The 23,300-nt window shown below is 27.5% G+C and overlaps 1 protein-coding gene across 4 annotated transcripts; it reads right to left on the bottom strand.

Annotated features, from left to right (window-relative positions):
- Positions 1-1,343: 1,343 nt before the first annotated feature.
- LOC126838116 (histone-lysine N-methyltransferase NSD2-like) lies at positions 1,344-18,922 on the bottom strand. Of its 4 annotated transcripts, none has more exons than XM_050572258.1 (28): positions 18,587-18,922; positions 17,908-18,274; positions 17,516-17,640; positions 16,789-16,871; positions 16,424-16,526; positions 15,934-16,265; positions 15,398-15,487; positions 15,209-15,298; positions 14,528-14,599; positions 13,103-13,884; positions 12,766-12,978; positions 12,438-12,566; positions 12,213-12,375; positions 11,971-12,121; positions 11,762-11,908; positions 11,447-11,589; positions 11,231-11,382; positions 11,010-11,166; positions 10,563-10,776; positions 10,405-10,491; positions 9,359-9,445; positions 9,018-9,089; positions 4,523-4,612; positions 3,637-3,735; positions 3,049-3,153; positions 2,374-2,686; positions 2,136-2,302; positions 1,344-2,071 (listed from the first exon to the last, which is right to left on the bottom strand). In XM_050572258.1, the coding sequence occupies exons 2-28, from the start codon at positions 18,260-18,262 to the stop codon at positions 1,553-1,555; spliced, it is 5,040 nt and encodes a 1,679-aa protein (XP_050428215.1). In that variant the 5' UTR covers positions 18,263-18,274; positions 18,587-18,922; the 3' UTR covers positions 1,344-1,552. The 4 variants fall into 4 exon arrangements, with proteins under 4 accessions (XP_050428215.1, XP_050428216.1, XP_050428214.1 ...); XM_050572259.1 differs by having other exon boundaries at positions 1,345-2,071; positions 4,517-4,612; positions 15,398-15,475; XM_050572257.1 differs by having other exon boundaries at positions 1,345-2,071; positions 4,517-4,612.
- Positions 18,923-23,300: the final 4,378 nt, after the last annotated feature.

The raw sequence follows: 23,300 nt of genomic DNA on the forward strand, positions 1-23,300 counted from the left end.
AGAGAACTATATTATGCATATTAAATGTGTACAATTTTATTTTTTTTTTAATCGCCAAAATTAAAATTTAAAATTTAAAAACATTTTTTTTTTTAACTTTGATTTCATTTTTAAAGAAAATAATAAAGTTTTTTTGAAAAATTATTTTTTCTACGCTCTAGACTAGTTTATTTCACACCAAAATCAGATTTGAAAAAAAAAAATATATATATATATATAAAACAATCATAAACAAAAAAAAACAAAAAACCCGGATTATAAAAAATTGTAAATAATTATTTCTCAGAATTACAAAATAGTAGTTTATAATAATATAGCTACTTGTTTTTTTTTTTTGACGACTGATTTATTGATTGATGGTTGGGGAAGGGGCTCATTGTGTTTGCATACATATCACAGGAATATGTTTAGCCAGTATTTTCAGTATATTAATTTTCACTATGAACAAGATGCGTGCAAAAACTCGATTAAGTTTTAATCGAATTCCCTATAGTCCACAACAACAAACTAGAAATGTATTTCCCGCATATAAAGATATGCTTTGCTATTTTTTGTTTCTCCAAAGTGTTGATAGAGTAACAAAAATATTGTTTTTCATAATCCGGGTTTTTTTTTGTTTATAGTTTTATACATATATATATATTTGTCAAGTCTGATTTTGATGTGAAATAAACTAGTCTAGAGCGTAGAGAAACTAATTTTCAAAAAAATCTAATTATTCTCTTTAAAAATTAAATCAAAGTTAAAAAAAAAATGTTTTAAAATTTTATTTTTGGCGATTAAAAAAAAATAAAATTGTACACGTTTAATATGCATAATATAGTTCTCTACAAAATAATAGTTTTTTAATTTTTTTAGTATTAAAACTTTTTGAGTTATGATAGAAAATCTAAATACTTTTGCTGAATATTGGTTTTTTGACTTGGGGCAGGGGAAATATTTAAAAAAAAAATTTTTTTTTTTACTTTAGGTTTATATACACCAAGACGCTAGTTTTGTAAGGTATTAGGAAAACAATTTCAAAAATTGCCTTTTTTCACTACACCTTAATACACAATGTGTAACTACTTATCTAAATTCTAATATAATACAAAAAATGAAATATTTAATTAGTTACAACATACTTTTAATTTAATTTATGTATATATATATAAAATTAAAAAACAAAAACAAATAAACCACTATGAGAAATATACATTGTACATAAAGAATATGTTATATATAATAATGAGTTTTAATTATAGATAATATTACTATCAGTATTGTATTGCATATTTTTATGTAATATGAATTATCTATAATAATAAAAAATAAAAAATATTTAATACAATATGTTTTTACGATATTAATATAAATAAATTCTTCAACACAGTATATATTATTATATACAGTTTTGGATGCAAAGTAAAGCTATTGTTTAAACAAAATAAAATAAATTTCAATGACAGTTTTTTTTTAATACAAAGGAATAACAGAATAATTATAGTATTTACTATAGAAAAATTACACAAATGTGAAGTTTGATAATATTATACACGAGATGTGTACATTTTTAAGGTTCAGCATCAGCTATCCATTTAGTTTTCGTCTCGGGTACATATTGTACATTAACATAATCGTGATTATCTTTATGTTCACCAGCAATCGATACTAGTCCCAAACTATCTGTAGGATGATAAAGAGCGGATGCTGATTCAATATCAATAACAACATTAGTCGAAGATGGCTTGAACATATCACCGTCCGTATTGGTAGGCGTAACAAAATTACTTTCTTTACCCACAACTAGATCTGATATGTTGCTGACATTAAAACCGCCAATGTGTATGTATTCTCGATCTGATTCATCTTTAATCACTTGTGTAAGCATGTAATCCTTCTCGTCATTTGTGTCAAGTTCAAGTTCTTCCAAAGAATCATCATTTGTTAAGTTATTTAATGGGAATGCGACTTCCGCTATTGGCACAGTAGCACAATGGGCAGCAACGTTTTCAGATTTTTCCACAAGCTTCTTAAATTTATCAACAGCTTCTGGCACAATTAATGAATTGGTTCTATTGGAACTATGTTTCTAAATACAAAAATAAAATGGTTTTTAACAATACATATATTTTTTGAAAATTATAAATGCTTACTTTATCTGGATAATGTGTAATACATAACATTCCATTACCAAGGGGATCTTTAAATACGTTTCCTTTAATGTGAGCTGCACAAAACGACTCTACACAAAACTTACATTTGGCTACTACTTTTCGTTTTTTACAAATAGAACAGTAATGCGATGGGCAGATAAAACCAGCTAAAACAAAATATATAAATTTTAAATTATTTTACTAAACAACAGTAATGTACGACTATTACTGAACTTACACTTTGCTATTCTAGATTTATTCATACAGCTAAGATGAAAGACTCTTGGACATTTTTTATTTTTACAAATCAATTCTGTATGTCCCTTTCCGCAAACCAAACAGGTATTGTTTTTGAAATAATTTGTTGACAATAAATTACGTTTATTCGTTTGGTCCTTTTTGATTGACTTTTTTTTATGTGAAATTTCTTTATGCTTAATGATTTTACTACTGTCAACAATTGGAGTAATTACTACATTCTTTTTTTTTCTTTTGGTAATTGTTTCCAATATAATTTTTTTCTTTTTCATATTACCATCGTCTGATTTTTTCTGAAATTGATAAATTGTATTATTTTATATAAAATCATAATATTAATTGATATAAATTTGTAGTTTACTAATAAATAGTATGTATTATGTTTTTAATTATAGGCAATATTGAATATTTATTCAGGGAGCTATTTCCAACACATTTTAGTTATACTCAAAAAGTAAATAAATATTTCAGTAAATGTATATTTAAAGATATCACTCAATTTTACTGGATGTGATTTAGTATACATCATCACAAAACGTAAATAAATTTAAATAATTATTTTCAATCACACAAGACTAGCAAAAATTCAATAGCATTTAGAGAATATTTTTGGTTTGTTTTATCTTTTATTCCAGATGTGTTTTTATTTACATACTTTAGATAAAACCAAATGTCTGCTTTTCGCCAATCTGGTCAAACTATGTCTAGACGACTCAGCTTTCGTTTCAGTAAGTTCCGTAGAATCAAATACATCCAAGACCTAAGAAAAAATGTATATATAAATATAAAATTAAAAATTTGTGATAATTATTATTTATTGTCACTAGTTGGAATCTTAGTAATAATTAACAAGTCTTTGAAAGAGTATATCGTCAGCCTATTAAGCAAAGGACGTATCTCCAAAAAAAACAATTTTCGGTATATTACACTATTTTAAAGAAAAAGAAAACTGTGCGCTGGCTGGTATGATTACAATAATGTTATATTATAATATTATAAATAATGATTATATTTCAGTGTTTTTTTCCATGAAATGTGTGATTAACAGTAAGCGATTGTTATTACAATAAATAAAATAAATTAAACGTTAATTCCTTTTAGTATGAAATTTGGTATTTTGGAGTTATGCACATTGCTAAATAGGCTGGCGATATTTAAGTTAATACAGTACAAAGGTACTATCATTACACAATAATCTCAATATAAGTTTTTATTCTTATAAGATTTAAAAATTTAATTATACTTCATTCGACTTTTGTGGAGATTTTTTAGACTTGAGTGGTTTTCTCGTTTTTCTTGTTTTCGCCATAACTCCATTATTTTGTTGGTTCGCACAATGTTCCTATAAGCAGAATTCCAAACCAGTAATGAATATAAAATGTTTTTAATTTTTTAATAAATTATAATAAAATGTACAATAGAGACTGTTTTTTCCTGAATACATTTCTCCTCGTCTAGTAATGATTCTTTAAATTCACTTTTATTTTCAGACTGTAATAAATCAACATTTCTAATATCATTTACTTCTCAATTATAGTTTAGAATAGTTTTTAGAATTGTAATTTTATTTTTATGCTTGGATCACCCATAATAACTTTTTACTTTTGCACCAAATTATTTTTTTTATTTAAAATTTATTTTTATTTTCTTAATTGAAATGTATTATTTTTAAAATACATATTTATTATTATACTATTTTATAATTCCAATTTATTCAGTTTAAATAAATAATAAAATATTTAAAACCCCCTTGTCTAAAAAAAAATAATACACTAGAGTGTACACAACAGACCGAGAGATCCTCAGTCAAAAACAAAAAATAATTCACACTGCATTAATAATAGTGATACAACTCAAAAATCTCTATTTTGAGTAATCAGCATTTAAAGTTTTAAATGAATCCTATAAATTGAATTTATGTTTTTGTCTGTGTTCGAAAATAGTAAAAACCTCAATTAAGAATAATAACATATTGGAGGTTTTAGACCAGTTTAAGTAAAGTTACAAAATTGTTCACAGTTACTAAAATAAAGAGTATACTATTATCAACTATAATCAATTAAAATCTGAAAATGGAAATATTTGAGTTATGTCACTATTTTTAAAGCAGGGAGATATTATACTTTTACTATGTGTTTTCTTTGACATTGAGCGGATGGATTATTTCTTAAGCTTCTTCTGGTTACGATACAGTTGCTGGATCCTGAAGAGATATCGGTCTAAACAAAAAAATATCCCATTACAATAAAATGCAGTTATAAAAATAATTTTGTGGCGTAATGGCAAAAATGTGATATTTATAAATCATGTTTTGTCATAACACTGCAAAAATACTGGTAATATAGTTAATACTAAATAGTTAAGTCATAAAAATAAAGATTAAAAAAACTGTTAAACCATTGTAATCTTAAAACATTGTAATTATTTAATTTTGTTTTCAATTATTTTTACTATTTATTATAAGTTTTTAAACTAAAATAGTAAAGAATGCACAAATATTTCCTCAAATAACTATATTTGTTTTAAACTTCTCGATTTATAATAATTTTATAAAATGCAAACCCGCAGATTAATAGTATTGTGAAATTTCATTAATAGTACCATATGGTGTTTGCCGCTTGGAATAAACTTTTTTCTTAATAATTATTATTAAAATTAAAACATCAAATAATGGCATTACTGATAAGTGATAACGTATGATTTTCGTATATTATTATCAGGCTGTGAGTTGCGAAATATTTTTTATGTTACTTTCACTTTTAAACTTTTACTTTTGTTTAACTACATCAGCATCGTTGAACTAATCAAAAATTACCATCGCTGGCCAATTATACATAAATAATTTTCAATGTAAACTAAAAAACCACCATGTAAAAAATTAGTTAATTTTATTAACAACGTTTAAAAAGCTCAAAATGCATAATGAAACACCTCCAAAAAACGTGACACATGCAACAGTGTTAATGGTCTTTAAAAGCATATTATAAGAAGATGTTATACTATTTGCCCTCCACCTTATTTTGAAGGAAATGTTTTAAAAAAATACAGCACTTACCCTTTTCATCTGTCCAACAAAATAATGACCGAAATTGATTTTTATATGAATAATTAATTAAGTATATTTAAAGCTTACATTAATTCGTCAACCTATTAATAATATTAACCTAATAATATTGTGTTTAACGAAGTCAAACGCGCAAGGTTTATGATAACTTAGGGATTCCAATTCAAACGTTAATAACATTGGTTTAACAATATTTTATTAAAACTTGTAGATAACAATTTGCACGAACAAATTAATAATACCTACAATTTATCGTTTGAAACAAAAAATTAAGCGATTAAGAAAGTAACACGTATTCATTACTATACTTATTGTCAACAACAATGTATACACCTTAAATATATATGGTCTAAAGTGATATTTTAAATCGATGAAAAATATTTTTTTTAAATTATGTAGTAAAATATTAAGATCGAAGTTTTATTCTAACGAAACATGTTACCCCCCGGCGCAAAGGAAAGACAAAACAAATATAATAAAGCGTTATGTATATTTTACACACTTGCGCTAAAGTTTAAAATAAATACAATTGATAAAAAGGAAGACAACAATAAGTATAAGTGTACTGTTATATTAATGCATGTAAATATTAAAAAAATACGACCTAACTAATAACAAATACGAGGTGAATAACTGTTTTACAGGTATAATATTATTTTAGTCCAATACTAAAATTATTATACGCTGAGTAAGTAGTAGGGAGAAACAGGTAATTGCACAATCAGGCACACGTCGCAATCGCTATACCTGACTTAAGGACAAACATTACGGCCAGAGGTCTTGAGTAAAGCAACAGCAATTCAAATAATAAATAAATATATACTTAACCAGATCTCAAGCCATAAAAACGTAAAAAACGAATTTTAAGAAGAATAAAAACAAAAAGTACGATTAGGAAAATGGATAGCCTAGTTTTCCCCCTTCGACGTGTAGCTAAGAAGTTTAGTGAAAAAAGTTACTAGTTGGGAGGCCTGCGGTTTAAAAAAAGTTATTTGTTGCCTTATCAACGGTTTCATCCATATTTACATAATAGTCAATCATATTTATAAGTAATAAAAAAAACTTAATAGCGAAAAATTATCAAAATGTTATAAATTGCTTTAATTTAAACTCGAAAAATAAATTATACCTACCTAACTTGAGTTACATTTGTAAATATCATACTTGTTTTAGCAGTTTTATTACCTACACACACACGCATATATATATATATATATATATTGTTTTTTATTTTGACAAAATATGTCCAAAGAATTTCAAATTAATGTTTTTTTAATAGAATAACCAAATAAAAAATTGCCAAGTTTGTTTTTAAGTAAAAATGTTCATAATAGTTAATAATAGATTATAGATCAGTATATCAAATTTGTAAATATTTAGCTTGATAAGCTACATATATCAATATAAATGCTTAACAGTGGCATTTTAAACCCTTTTTAGCTTTGTTGCCGATCTTAGAAGCTTTTGACTTTTATTCTAATTTGACTATTTTGAGCTTTTTTAAATCACCCAAAAGCATTTTTATTTAAACGATTAAAATTCTTTTTAAATACATATTAAAGAGAGTACACATAATACATCCAGAGTAAGGATATAATATATTATGTTAGTTAAAAGAATAATATTAATATAATACATTTATTAAATCAATTTAATGTATTAAACTTAGTATGAAAGTTAAAATGGTATTTTACTTCAATAAGATGCACATTAATTAGTTAAAAAGTAAATGTAGTTATTTTACTCCAAAAATACCTAATTTTAGATAATTAAACATTTGCCTGCTTCTAAATAGGACGTTTTACCCTTTCTTTATTTTGTAGTTAAGTATAGAAACTGATATATAATTGAGAATTATAAGGGTTCAAAACAGAACATTATACCCTCAATGTTTTAGTGTAAATACCTGACTTTAAAGTATGCCTTTAACTTGGAAAATAGTGGTTTTAGAACAAAAGACCTTGATAAAAATGAAAGAAAATCATTTCCCAGAGAAAAGTTCTAAATAATTGTTTAAAAAAATTAAAACATACGTTTATTGTATTAAGCTATATAATGAACAAATTTAAAAGAAGTATGTTCATTTTATCCAAAATGTTTTTTTTATATTTTTATTACAAGTGTTTTTAGTTTTTACGCTTGAAAATTACTATCCTCTTAACTGACCTTTAGATACAATACTGGTGTGTGGTGTACGATAGATGTGTATACTTTGTTTCTAATTAATAAAGTAATAAATTTAAAAAATTACGTAAGTACTTAATTATTAATACCAATTCCCACACAATGGCTTCATTATAATTTACGAGTGCATAATTTAATATATATAATCTCACAAGCAGAATTAAAATATAATAGAATCCCTATTAATTAAGGATTTATATCAACAATATGTTAAACTGTAAGCACCAAACAGAAACCAAATATAAACAATTGGTATTTCAAAAACAATTTTAGATTTAGAATTAATTTGTAACTTAAAGCATATATGAGTTGTGCAACCATATTAAATAAGCATGTGAATTTCTTATGTGGTATTGGTGGGTAATTAATATTTGGTATTTATTTATATATATATATATTAAAAAAAAAAAAACGTTTAACTTTGAAAAACTGTATAATTTGTATCAATTAATACTATGGGAAATATAAAAAGAAACATCTAAAATACATAATACATGATATACATTTATAATAAAATGGTATGCAAAATGAAGCATATTTTGATTGACAACTACACTGTACACAAATCATATTTGATACAGCTTGACAATTTTTTTTTTTTTAATAAAATGTCACTCAAATTATGTAAACCACTTTTTGTTTTTCAAAGTGTTAAAAAAAATTAATTTTGCAAACTATACTTAGTTTTTTTGGGCTAAATAACTATTTTAAGGTAAAAGTGGTTTTTAGTGCACTAACTTTATAACAATTACATATGACAAATTACAGGGCTGGAATATGTGACCATAAAAAGCCATCTATTTATCATTAAATTATAAACATTAAAATTACGAAAAAATTAACAATGTTTATTACTTTGTTACTATACGATTTAACAATATTATTATGTATTACAAGAAATAATATTTAATAAAAACATTTTAAAACTATTATGCAGAAATTGACTTTTCCTTAAAAAAACTAATAATAAATAAATATATATATTTCTTTTTCAACTAAAGATAATTAATAAAATAAAATCTATAAAGACTAACATTTTTAAGGATAGTTCAGTACAGCTTTTAATTTAAAATAATGATAATATTGTTTTGAATAATAATTAACTTAACTTGAGAAATTTAAGTTTCGTAAAAACAAGTGAATAAATTCCAGCCTTATAACTTACCAAATGATTTAGATATTAATTGTTAAAATATAAACAACATTTTTTTTTTTTATAATTGTAAACAAATAGGTTTTATTAATTTTACTGTTTGTTAGTATAACGGTGGTGCAGTGGCTGTACCACAATTAAATACTAAATAATAAACAAGTTATAATAAAAAATGTACAAGTAAAATTATTTAGTTTACAGATTTTCATTTCTTTTTACATACTTTGGTTATATTGGTACTCCCAGTAGACTTTCTCCATTGTATTTTAGTAACACTTGTATCTGAATTTTCATTCTAAAATCAATTAAATAGATAGATAAATGTTATTAAAATAAAAACATAGCTTACCAGGTTAATTCAACCTACGTGGTGGGTAAGACATTAAACACAATACTGTAAGTATTCCCCCCCCCCCCCCACACACACACAGAAGTTCTATTTATTTTTGGGGAAGAGAAAGGCTTTTTATATGAAAATATACCAATTCATCGGTATAAGCGACACTAGACGTGATCATGGATAACTTGTAGGATGAAGATACAAATTAAAAAACATTGACTTACTTTCGAAGTAAATGAATGTTTGCCACTTGATGGTTTGATTTTTGATTTTATAGAATCATCAGACTTCTCGATATCAGAAGATTCAGCCTATTAATAATATAAAAAATAAATTTATAGTTAAAAATAGTTTGGAGTCAAATGTTTAAATAAAATAAAAAACATTTTCATTAACAATAATCACTAAAAACTAGAGCCGACGATTCTACACAAGTATTTTAAATACATGTGTAGGACAAGTTTGTGTAATTAATACAAGTGTAGGACCCGAGATTCTACTAACTTGACCCAATGGCTATAATACTTTATCTTAGTGACAACCATTAATTAAAGAATAGTATCACGTAAAATTAGAGGTCTTATTAAAACTTATAGTTGAAAGAATACGTGTAGTTGCAGGTACACGTGTACTTATAACTACACAAACTTCTACACGTCAATTTGAATTACACGTGTTACACGTGTATTTACTTACACGTGTAATCGGTATCTCTACTAAAAACAGACTGATACATATAAGGGCTTAAAATAAATAATAACTACTAAAAAATACATAAAATGTTTTTGTGATAAAAATACTGTTAATAGTTGAGATAGAATTTTTCTAATTGTCACAACTCATATTCCCAAAAATAATGAACCAAAATGTACTACCAAAAATTGGTTTTTTGTATTTATTTGCTCCTTTTTAATAATGAACCTCTATCTGTTGTGAACGCTACAAAAAATAGAAATTAATTCCTCACATCATACAATATTTTGTCCCAAATATACCTCCCTATTTTAATAATTTATCATTTATTACAACATTTAGTATTAAGATTTTGAAAATGATGAAAAAAATGGTTCAAGTTGGACTACTCTACAAGGAACGAGGAGTGTTTTTCTCATAAGGCTGCTTTAAAAGTAAAATTTAAGGGGGATATTAATTCAAGAATTTCTTAAAGATATTACATTATATGACCTAATGTAAACTAGTTGGCAGTAAAAAAAAAAAAATATGTTGTACTTAAAATTCAAAAAACCAGAAAAAATAGAGGTTTTATTACCTTGTATTTTGGTGACTTTTGTTTCTTTGAAGATGCTTTGGACTTATCAGCATCATTAAACAAAGTTGTTTTTTTCTTTTCTTCTTCCTATATAAACAAAGTGTTTTAAATTATTAACAAAAACATTGATACTAAAATAATAAATATGATTAAAATACCTTATCTACTTTAACACCAATATATTTAGAACATCTTGTAGCTCCACATTGACATGGTTTTTTTTCTACTCCAGAACAACTCTGAAGGCGATAGTCAAATACTAATTCTGTACTGGCCGGTATATCTTGTAAAGCAAAAAGGCCAATTCTTGTGTCACCATTGACAGTCCATTTTTGAGTTACACAATTTGGTTCACAGGAATGGTTCATAAACCTATAAAAAAAAAAATTTTAAAAAATTAATTATAATGAAAATATGTTTGAAAAAAAAAACTTAATTACTAAGAAAACTTATAATTTTAATTGATTCTTTAAAGCACATTTGATTTTCTTATTATGTTCATTAACACCACGCGTCGTCATCCAAAACGTTATTATGACATTACAATTAAAATTTATTTCACTACGTGTTTTAATTTTGATGAGAACTCAACAAAATCTGTTTACCTCGACAGATTTCCTTTTGGTCCAGCATCAATCATTCTATTGTGGTCAATCGTTAAGAAATAATAATTTTGTTCATTTTGTTTTTGCATTTCGTAACATCTATTTTTGAACTCTTCTTCGTCAATAACTTCACCGACATACTCAATTACAAATGATCCTAAACATACAGAAGATAAATAACACATTTTTTATAAAAAAAACTTATTTTATATCGTTCTAACCTTCTTTAATATCCTCTAATGTTCTAAGACCCCAACCTCTATCATTCGTTAAAAACGGTTCCATCGATGGATATAACGTTTTTTCAAATCTTTGATTATTGCACTTGTCACCTGCAGGACATAATCGTGGTTGGCATTCGAACATAAGCATCCTATATCAAAAGATTTTCTAGTTTATGTATTACATTTGTTCAAAAATAATTTTAATATAATTACCTATTTAAACAATCAGAACCTGGACCACATGGATTTGGTTTTGTAGGATCACATTCACAAGAAGTCATTGTGATTAAATTTGATTCCATTTTTACATTACCCACAGGTTTATTAAACTTAATTTTTGTATACTTGGGTGGATTCTACAAATTAAATTTAGTTTTTATGTAATTATATTAAATAATGAATACATATTAATATAGTGTTATTTTAGACCATAGTAATTATTTTACAGGTCTCCCTTTAAGATTTTGGTCAGACCAATAATAACAATTTTTTTTTTGTAGATTCAAACCATTTAAAAAAACAACATACTTTTAAAGAATCATTTATTTCTTTGGCATCATATCTATCTTTATCCAAAATATAAGCATTGTGGGCTTGAGCTGCTTCTATAATTGCATCTTGAAACACTTGATTAATGTTTTTTGTTGTATTTTTAACTAAAATATTTTCATCGTCCTAAAAATAAGTAACACAAATAAGTTTTAGTATATTTAGAACTTCATAAAATATGCACTTACACCCTCGTGGAAATTAAAAACTCTTCCACGATTTAACCAATAATAATCATATGTGCCAAAAAATTGCAAAGCAAACTGTCCAATACTATGTGGAATGGCATTAACAGAATCAGGAATTTGATTTGGAAATACTATTTGAGCTGGCCACCATCTAAGAAAATTTAAATTATGCATGATTTATAAAATATTAAAATTTAATAGTATACATTTTTATAAAGGTTTTTAATACTAGCGAGTCTTACCTGTAAGTCGCAATCTTAGCCCAAACAATCTCACCATAAAGAGGATATCGGCCTGTTTGACATTCTTCACATGTAAATCCTCCTTCGACTTTTGAACGAGGTAGATTCAAACATTCAAGATGAAATGAAGATGGACATAAATCACAGCAAACCAATGAACCTCCTAATAATTAATAAAATACTATTTAAAAATAATCTATAACAATTAAATCATGTTTAAATTACTTAGTGTACAAATAAAACACCAATCCGAATTCATATGATAAACTTGTCCTTTTGCTGGTACAAAATGTCTGCTACATACAATATTACTATAAGTCAAAACTTGACTGCCAGCTGGTAAACAGTATTCACCTAAACATTATAAATTCTAATAATTAAAAACTTCAATAGAGTTATAATATTTTAAGTAATGCATACTCTTTTCTGAATACAAATCAACAATGTTACAGCGTAAACATTAATTAGTTATAAAATAACTTTTTTAATATAAAAACATATTAACCGTTATGTGTCTTTTTTAAAATAAAATATACTCTCTATTTTCACTTACTTCTATGGTATGCTGTTGGACATCTGATACATCGGATCAATTTTTCAGCAGGAAATTTCAGTTTACATTTACTCTTGGGATTGTCCGAGATACATAAATGACACACGTGAAGAGGACATACAATAGCTTGCTTACTGTTACTAAAACCTTGAATCCATTGACACTGTGGCCATTCATCCAAACAATTTTCATGATAAACTTTACCACAACTAGCTTAAATTTTAAACAAAAAATAAATATTGACTTATTTAAAAAAGAAACAGCATTAAAAATAATATTAACAGCACTAATTTAGGTTGTTTTTTGATCTCAGTTATAAAAATGAATTACAGCTTACCTAATTTACAAGTAAAAAACTTTTGTTCAGAATCTTTGTCAATATTTAGTCCACACGAAAAGCAATTAACTTTGTTAGCTTTACACAGATTGCACATATATTCTGAATCGATATGTTTGACTGGTTTAATGCCATTTATTGACATTTTTTTTGGCTTATTAAACATTTTTTCTATCTTTTCTTCAGAAGTTTTGAAAACTGTCTCTTCATATGCACTTTCTGAACTGTCTGGTTGTTGAATATTCACTTGTTCCACAATTTCAGTTAATTTATCAGATTTCGATTGGTCACTAGAGGAACTACCATCCTTAATACTTAAGCTCACTGTTTCTGATGTAGAGTCTATACAATTAGAATTATCATTAACATTATTTATATCATCATTAATTTCTTCAGCTAATTCTTGACCAATAGTTTCATTATTTAAAGTAGAATTTGTATATTTAGGTTTATTTTTTAATGACTTAGACCGTCGTCGTTTGGAACGCACTGAATACTTCGGTTTTTTAATTGCCTTTGTAGGCTGGTTTTGACAACTAGATTTCTCTCCACTTTTCGCAAAGCATTCCTTATGAAAGTAGTTTTGGCATGTACCGGTACAACGAATTGTGTTTTGATAATTTTCACATACTATACAGGCTTTTTTCAGTGTTTTTACAAATAACTCTCTATTTGTTTGATTAGCTAGGAACACTGAACTATAGTTGTCATTTCTTGATGATGTTTCACTTTCAGTCGTTTCAGGTTCTGAGCTACTTTCTTTTTCAATCAAATTCGATTTCCTAAATTAAAAATGTTTTGTTTAATATTAATAAAGTTGTATGTATTTGTTCAGTAATATTAGTTTTTTTTTAATGTGTATCTTAATACATAAGTACACATTTGTTATCTTATTGTTGGCAAAATCATTGAATTTATAATAAACAGATAAGCAGTGCTATACACAAAAATGGCAGCAGCCTGCTGCAGTCCGCTGGTAGCAATTATTGGTTACTGGTTTTCTCCAAAGCACCGCTTAACTGTATATTATAAAATAAATGGCATAGTAAATTAGTATAACACAAATTTAACATAGTTTATATAATAATTCAAAATTCATCATTTTCTTTGAATAATTCCTCTACTGCCTTTATTTGTTATAGAATCAAAACAATTGAGTACTTGTAGAAAGTATTTCTATAATAAATATCATTAACTCTGGTAAGCAATAAAAAGTGTTAAGAAATGACATCACTTATTTACAATTTTATTACTATGTATCACAAAATTAAATTATTGTAAATATTGATACAAAAAATCAATTTGTTTGCCATTACATTCCAATCAATTTTTTTAAGCTTGACACTGAATGTGAACAAGTTTACTTTTAATGAGTTTCAAACACTTTAGATATCATTTAATACTAATAAGATATTTGTTGCGTACTTTTGTGAAAATGGAGAAGATTTCATACTTTGATTAACTTCATTGGAACAATCATTATCATACAAATTTGTACTGAAAATTAATGTAAATTAAATTTTAATTTAAATAGTAAAACATTAATCAATTCCTTTATAATTTAATATCATATATTTTAATTAAAAATACATATACTTAATAAAACAAAAAGGGTTCCAAAAAATTGTTATAATTATGACCAAAACAGAAAATATTTTAATAACTTATACAACAGAGAATGAGTGACCGAGTGGGTAGAGGCAGCAGTATGAGTCACCATTCTTACTGTGTCAACAACTGTCAGTTTACGCAAATGAACTGAGTAAATTATTTAGGATTTAAACATTCAGTCTTTTACTCTTTTTTTATTCAGTTCTATATATAAACTCACAATATCCGTTTACACACTCTGAAAACTATGTGATTGAATATTTTTCAGGCACCACCTAAACTCGCACATCTAAAATGTTGAACTGTGCAATCATACAATTTTTCTTTACGCGTGCAGTTAGTTTATGCAAACCAAAGTACCTATAGTTTGTTTGCACCGTTTAACTAAATATGTTAAGTGTAAACCCACTTTTAAGAAAATTCCTCTTTAAATAAGGAATAAATAAACCTAAATAAGCTGAGTAAGCTCATCTAGATGGATTGTATAAAACATACCTTTTAGATTTAACATTTTTCTTAGCTGCAAAGGGAGATGTGGTTGTATTGCTATACTTTTCATTAACATCTTTAATATCTTCTAATAACCTATAAACAAAATAAATAGAATAATCCAAATGTATTACGAAACAAAAAAAACATTTTTATTAAATATTATTATACAGCTATATTATTAAATATTATTACTTTATTCGTTTTTTCAAGCTTTCAGGTACTTTTCTAGTACTTTTTGTTACAATAATATTGTCATCGTTTATGCCACTTCTGAAAAATAAACTATTCTAAGTAATGTAAATACTTAGAAATAAATGTACGTAGCTTATGTAACATAGTTTACAGATAATTCAAAATAAAAGACGTTATACCGTTTTAAACACCAAATAATACAAATCAATTACAGATTGCAAAAACCATTTACGCATATATTGCGGCTTCCTAAGAACAACAATTTAAGTGCAAATTTTTTGAAAATGGGGTTTTTGTGAATTTGGAATTGGAAACAATGAATTTATAAAGTTGATAAATAAGATTGTGAAGAATTATTAAATTAAATTGACAGAATTATCAGGTTTTTTTTTGTATATATACAATTGTTAAGGAAGATATTTTTTTAATTCACTCTCTCTTCAATTCAATTTTATGCAGTTAGGTCATTGTTCATGGGAATACAAAATCACTTTAAACTATAAAAACCCAAAATAACAAAAAAATAAAATACTTACATAGAAGTATTATCAGAGTTATCCTTTTTGTCTACATCAGGATCTGAATCGGACAAAGACTTTTCGTTTATTAAATGTTTTGGCGGATATGTTTTCTTAGGAATTCCGTTCATAAATACTGTGTCTATTTTTTCATTATACTCATAACTCATAGACAAATTGGAGATAGTGCTATCAACATCGTCAGATCTCATGTATATAGGAATATCGATTGATTTTGATGCATTGGTATGATTAGTGGTCAAATTTTCAGTCTTAATAATTTTTTTTATACTTTCGTGGTCCACAACTATTGTTTGAGATCTTTTTCTTGAATAAGTCCGTATTTTACCCTAAAAACAAATAAAAATTTTGTTTTAAATTATAAGCAAGCTACATAAATATAGTCACTCTAGATAACTGTGTGCAACAGCACAGTATGTAAAATTTAGTGTGCCAGCGTACCTAAAAAAAAGTAACAATACAAGTTTATGATTAAATAGATACTTACTGCTACGGATGGTTCAGCTGTTTTCTCTGGGGAACTTTTATTTGTAGAGCCATCACTAGGTGTTTCGTTAAATGTCTTAAAAAACTCCACCATTCTAGTATCACTAAAATGTGAAAACGCTATTAGATTTATTTTATAATTTTTATATTAAAACAATATAATCGGAGGTTAAACATACATAGATAGACAACGGCATACATGGTTTTAGCAGTCAGATTTTTAAGGCAAACTTATATCATCCAAGTATTTGTTACATCCATTTTGTTATTAAAATGGTTGTTTGTTTTATTTTTTATAGCTGTATGACTATCTATGTATATTTAATCAAATATTTAAGTTTTTATTTAAATTTGTTTTCTTCTTACACGTTAAGGGTCATGAGAAAATCAGCTTCTTTAACCGCCGAATTCCATGTTTCCATTACTTTTTTGTTATATTTTATTGACGCCTATAAATCACATTTTTGTTTTTTTTATATATTAGGTATTTAATTTATTAAAATGTATTTATTATTTATTACATATAAATCTAATAATTTTTGTACTAGGTTGTTACTTTAATTTTTTTTTAATTTATTATTTACATACATTAAGTTGTCGCTCGTTACTAAAATAATACATTTCATTTGCCTAAGTAATATGTTTTGCTATGCCATAAAACTAGTATATTTTTACTGTTATAACAAAACCTAATACGCTATTATACTGCTGCCCACAAGTGAAGAAACCCGCTCAGAAACTAAAACACATTATTCTCATATGTGTTTACTCAACCATGGGAAGGCGCTTAGATTTTTGCGCGGGTCCCTTCTCTCAAGGACAGAGAAGATTTTTTTTGGGAAAAAAAAGTATAATAGCATTTGTAATGAACAAAAAATGTTAAGTTTCACTTTTTACCATAAAAGTATTAGGTTTTGGCAACATGGGTTTTAAATCTGTGAAAAGTATTCATTTTTTCTGGGAAATACAAACCTTATTAGTTTTTGTTATTATAAAAGGAATTATACTACTCTTCATGGCATTAAACAAAATATACTACTTTTTGTAAGGGAAATGAAACTTACTCATTTTCGTAACGGGTGTTAATACTTACTGTACAAGACGGATGTTTTGTTAAAAGTGCATCTTTTCCGAAATATTTTTCTATCGTTCTAACCCAGCTTCTTCTACCGTGGTCATTGCAAAATCGCACATGAATACAAACACTTTTTTTGAATCCTGAAACAACATACATTACACACGTCATTATTACTTCTTCCATAAAATTTAATCAATATAATTTGATATAAAATTAAAATAACCGCTAGATTAAAAAAAATCATCAAATCATTTTAGCCTTCTTCGCCTCCGCATTGAAGCTAAAACAGTTTTATAAATATAAAAAAAAGAACTATTTATTATTAACAAATGTATACAATATTATATTCTGTATGAAATTCTTTCCGTTTTATATCCAACTAAAATATAAAACAGTTAGTAACTTACCAGTACATTCTTTGTAATGTATTTTGGAACTCGGATCAACACAAATTACACTTGGCCAAAAAGGATATCTACCAATTTTGGCCCAAACAATATCACCAATTTTGTAACCTTCCGTGTCATTTGTTTGTTCACTAATGTACAAAGGTTCCATTGTAACATCATCCACTGTGTTATTTAAAGTTTCGATCTCAGCAACCAAAAAAGAATTATTTTCACATGATTTCTGATGTGGTGAAACTCTGTCAAGTGTCGGTCTATCGTCATAACCATTCAATTCTGGGTCTGGATGAACTTCATCAATATGAGCTAGTTCGGTAGACACATCATCCTGACTGTCTAAATCTGCCATTTTCATTTGAGCCCTTATCTGCAATATAACACAAATTAATGATGAACACACATTTATAATGCATATTACAGATAAATTAATTGTATTTGTTCAACAGTATAAGGCAAGTTTGGTTCGTTTAGTTTCAATTTTGACTAAAATTTAATTTAATTCTGAGTGCAAAATATACTTGGGGATGATTAGTACATTTGCCTGTACTAATCATAAAAATGTTTTTCACTGTTTTTTATATTATTAACTGCTTTAAATATAATATATTAGTAGTTATTTCACGTCGGGTATAGGACCGTATGTTAAATATACAGTTACAACTTTTTATACAAAACTTACACTATAATAACTTATTAAGCTTTAAGAAATCATTGTTCAACTGTACATATTTATTTTACAATATATAATATATAAAATAACCGATTTTACTGTTTAAAAAAAACTACAGAAAACAGATATCACAATTATTGCTTGCGTAACAAAAATGTACATTGATTTGTCAACTTCCAACAGATATACACATTCGTAGGCATGTGTACTAAATTTTAATTGTAATTAGTAAAATCTCAAATCTATGTAATAAATTAGCGCTCATGTTAACATGTCCTAACACCGAATCGAATTCTCATCAGTCATCTGCAGTCATCACCCAAACACAAATAATTAACAAATTGATACAGGATACTCAATAATTAACGCATGCGTATAGATGTCCAAAAGGTACAATCCGACAACCGTTTAGAATAAAGGGGCGGTGGCCTTATGGTTCATTGTTGCCAAACAAGAATGACTCACTTTTAGAATAATAGATGGCGCATACAAATTGTAAGCATTCATAAACTAATGAATATTATATTATTGATTTTACAGTTGTGTCTGCCACCAAGTACACTATACAGTATAACCAAGTATTATTATGAGTTATTATGACTTATGACCAAATAAGTATACAGCCAGGGACAGAAACCGTTACGTTTTTATCCGTTTTGTGCTTTAAATATTTTAAAATTAATGTTTCGGTTAATACCCCTTCGTACCTGTTTAGATTTGTACATTTTGAACAAAAAAATGTATTGACACTACTGAGTTATAATTAAAATTAAAATTGTTGGTTTGGAAAAAATTGTATAAATATGTAGTGATTATGATAAGGTTGAAATGTTTATTATCTGTATGCATTAAAGTATCACATGGTTATTAACTTAATATACGCGTACAGCCTACAGGGTGGATCTAAAAATTACAAGTAAAAGGGGTCAAGATTTAACCGAGATAAGAAAAAAATGTTTTTTTGGAAATCTAATAAGATTTTGATCTAAATTTGTATTAAAAGAAACTAAATACCTAACGATAAAAATGTGTTTATTTTACTATTTTTCTTAACATAGAAGTATTGAACAATTATATTTGAACCCACGACTGTTGATAAAAGATATTAATGACGGTTAATAATAGGCTTTTTATTAAAAATACAACAAAAGGCAAGGGGGGAAATTAGATTAAATGAAAAATCGTATTTTCTTTAAAATAATTGTAATTAAATAATACCATAGATCAAGTTAGCTATTACAAAAAAGACGGGTAGACTGTCTCTTAGATAATATTCGCCAACTGTGCAAGTACGTTAATATTGTTTCTAACTAAGTCTATTGTTCTCGTAGCCTCTGTGATATCGAACTTGTTGTCTTGGGTAGCCAGGGCTATGCCGTCGGCGTGAATACATTTTAAATCGTTTAAATACAAATTCACCTACGGCTTACAAATCTGGGGAGTTGCAAAAAATCAAATTTAAACGAAATTCAAACTGATCAAAATAAAACTCTCCGTCTCATTACTAACGCTCCTTTCTATATAACCAACAAAACCTTACATAACGATCTTCACATTAAAACAATACCTGAATACGCTACTAAATCATATTCCAGATACCATAATTCTCTTTCCAACCACCCCAACATTCTAGCTAAGAACCTAGCGTTACCTAGTATGCCATAGGAAACCTCATTAAAAGACTAAAACGTAAGTGGTGCCGAGACTTAGTATAACAGTAACCAAACGGAAAAAACAGTATAAAATTCCCGTGAAGTGTCGTTGAGGGGCGGCTTCTTACTCAAGCCTAACATGTTACTATAATCAAAATCAGCATATATACTCATTATACCTGTAATTGTATAGATTGTATATACCAAAAAAAAATACAATTTCCCTCGGACAATTAAAAAATATCTTGTACAATGTGAGACGTGAAAAAAGTTGCTGTAATTTTGTAGAAGGCTTGGTCGCCACGCGGTACTGTAGGCAGCAGATAAATCGACTATAACAGTACAGCTGTTGTCTTTTGTTTTTTTAGTAACCCATTTTCTACAAAAGAGGTTAAGACTGCTATTTGGTACTTTAAACTTTTGTTTGGTCTAAATCCAGCCCGTTCAATGGGAATCGTTTGCTCGATAGTTGATTTAATTCTATTATATATCAACCTTTCCATTAGTTTATAGCTAACGCTCAGGAGTTCTATGGATCGATAGCTCTGAGGGAGTTCCTTGTGTTTTCCTGGTTTGTAAATTGCTACCATTATTGTGTTTTTAAAGATTGGAGGGGGTTTTCATTATTCTAGTATGTTGTTAAAGAAAACTGTTAACCGTGCTCTAAGCCGTGAGTTGTAACCCAGTGTTTGAAAAACTCGGGGAAAATCCCGGCTTTACGGTCTTAAATTTTATTGTAGCTAAATTAATCTCTACTATTATAAAATGGACAGATATCGTACTTCTTTCCTACGATTATTTTTAAGTTTTTTAAAATAATGATATTTGGAAACAGAAAAAAAATATCATAAGTACGGTAAATGGAATTTAATAAAGACTTGAGAAAAAAAAAGTCCTGCAATTCAGCGAAATCTAATATTATTTAAGACGAGCATAATGTATCCTCAATTGCGGGATAAGAAGTTAATATGACCCGTGAATCGTGATCATTTTGAGACAGAAATATTGGTTAGTGGTAATCTTTCCCAAATTAGAAAAAGATGCAGATCTGTAAATAAAAGTGAAAACCACTAAACTCTAATTTAGACCATATAATTTGGATTTATATCGACAATAAGGAAGAAGAGTGTGAGTCCCATCAGGTACTTGCTATTGATCTGAAGAAATTTAACCAGAAAATGAAGTAAAAGATTTTCTATGAGGGTTCCAAAGAAGTTTAGAATCAAAAGTGATACATTCGTTGCCAGATAACTTGGCACAGCTGTGGCGGTGCGAAAACGCAGTCAGTGGTCCTCATTATTTTATAAAATTTATAATAATAATAATAATAATAATAGTAATAACAACGACAATAATAAAGAACTGTCGCGCAATGGCGTAATTTGGTCATGTTTGTGGGGGGGGGGGAATAAAAATAAAATTGCATACATTTTACTCATCACCCCTCCCTCCCCCAATTTTTATTTTTTGAATGTATACCAATGTGATATATAACGTCAAGGGGGGGATATGGCACCCAAATCCCCCCCCCCGTAATTACGCCACTGCTGTCGCGGCCGAACTATGCTCGTCCTAGCCGACGGATGGTCGAGGAAAAATACTTGTTTGGAATACACTGCTGATAAACGCCGCTGTGGCAACTTATCTGGCAACGTCTGTACCAATATAGGTGAATCGTGTTTATAGTTTTTTTTTTTATAAAAACAAGTAAATACAATTTTTTTGAAAAATTACTAAAATTTTTCCATTTATCACGATTAAAAATCCTTTTGGGTACGATTTCTAATTTATAGATGGCTGATCTCTAGATTTAATATATACACTAAGAAATCCGTCTAGCGATTTAAACACAATAATAATAAAAATACCAACATGTCATTCTAAAACCAATACATTTTTAAGTCTACATAAAAGCTAAAAGTAACTCAGTTAAAAACACTGGTTGTCTTACATTACGAAAGTGCTTAAACATAAGTCAATTAAGTAGATACATTATAGTTTGCAGCTCTTACAGTGTAGTTACGTCTCGAAACCAGAGTTCCATATATATTTTTGATATATTGTAGTCAAAGGTGTGACTATGGGATATATTCAGACCGAAAATAACTTGTACGACAAATACAAGAGCTAAGAAAAGTGGTAGCATATTGAAAAATAATAAAATGATGTGTTTTTGTATAGCGTTTGTTGACGAGATTAGGTATGGGGTAGTCGAAGGGACCGGGCGGAAGACCCATAAGTGGCGTTAAGTTTGTAGTCGTCCGTATTGGTTGGATCGCGGTCGGTCGGTTCGACTGAAGCCCCACAATCGATTCAAAGAGCCTGTGTTGGCTTTTTATTAAGTTCGCCCTACTTGTTTACCCTCCCTCAGTACTCCCCAGCCCCTGCCGGTATGAATTTCCCTGTCGTGACTGGCCAACCCGAACACCCACCCTTACTCGTTGAATAAAAGCTCTCCCGTTACACTCACCGAATGCGGTATGTATATTTAGAAACCACGTCATCCGTCACAACAGCTCAAAAGTGTGTGGTAGTGTGTGTATTTATAGGTAAATAACTATACAAAGTGATCACCAACCACGAGCCAGCAAATAACAAATATATTCGAGTATATTGAATATTCCTTTTCAGTCCCCTTATCATTTGCACGGGACACATATTTTTTTTTTTTTTTTATTGGAAAATGAGGTCCATCCAGTGGCCGCACAAAGAAAGTGGGGAAGTGGTCCTAGGGTCAATTTAGCAAGGCTTACCTTTCATGACCTAGTCACATGATCACAAAATTTAACTTTTTTCTAACTTGCATATAAATATAACGCACACTATAACTTTCCGAACAATAGTCAAATTAGTTTTAAATTTGATCGATTTACTCTTTAGCTGTTGGACTATAGTCACTACTTATTTGTAGTGTTAGGTACTGGAATATTAATTATAATGACTATACTATGATTACAATTAACCACTAGAAATTTTGGTATGATTTCGTTGATCTTTAACATTTCTTTAAGAAATCTTTTTTTTTAGAATTATGTAAGATGAAAATAACAAATGTCATGATATAAAATGCT

Source organism: Adelges cooleyi, unplaced genomic scaffold (genome assembly GCF_023614345.1).
Source record: "Adelges cooleyi isolate 19-005CV unplaced genomic scaffold, UGA_ACOO_1.1 ACOO_flye_CR_arks_rails_tigmint_CR_PRNA_30, whole genome shotgun sequence".
NCBI classification, from domain to species: domain Eukaryota; kingdom Metazoa; phylum Arthropoda; class Insecta; order Hemiptera; family Adelgidae; genus Adelges; species Adelges cooleyi.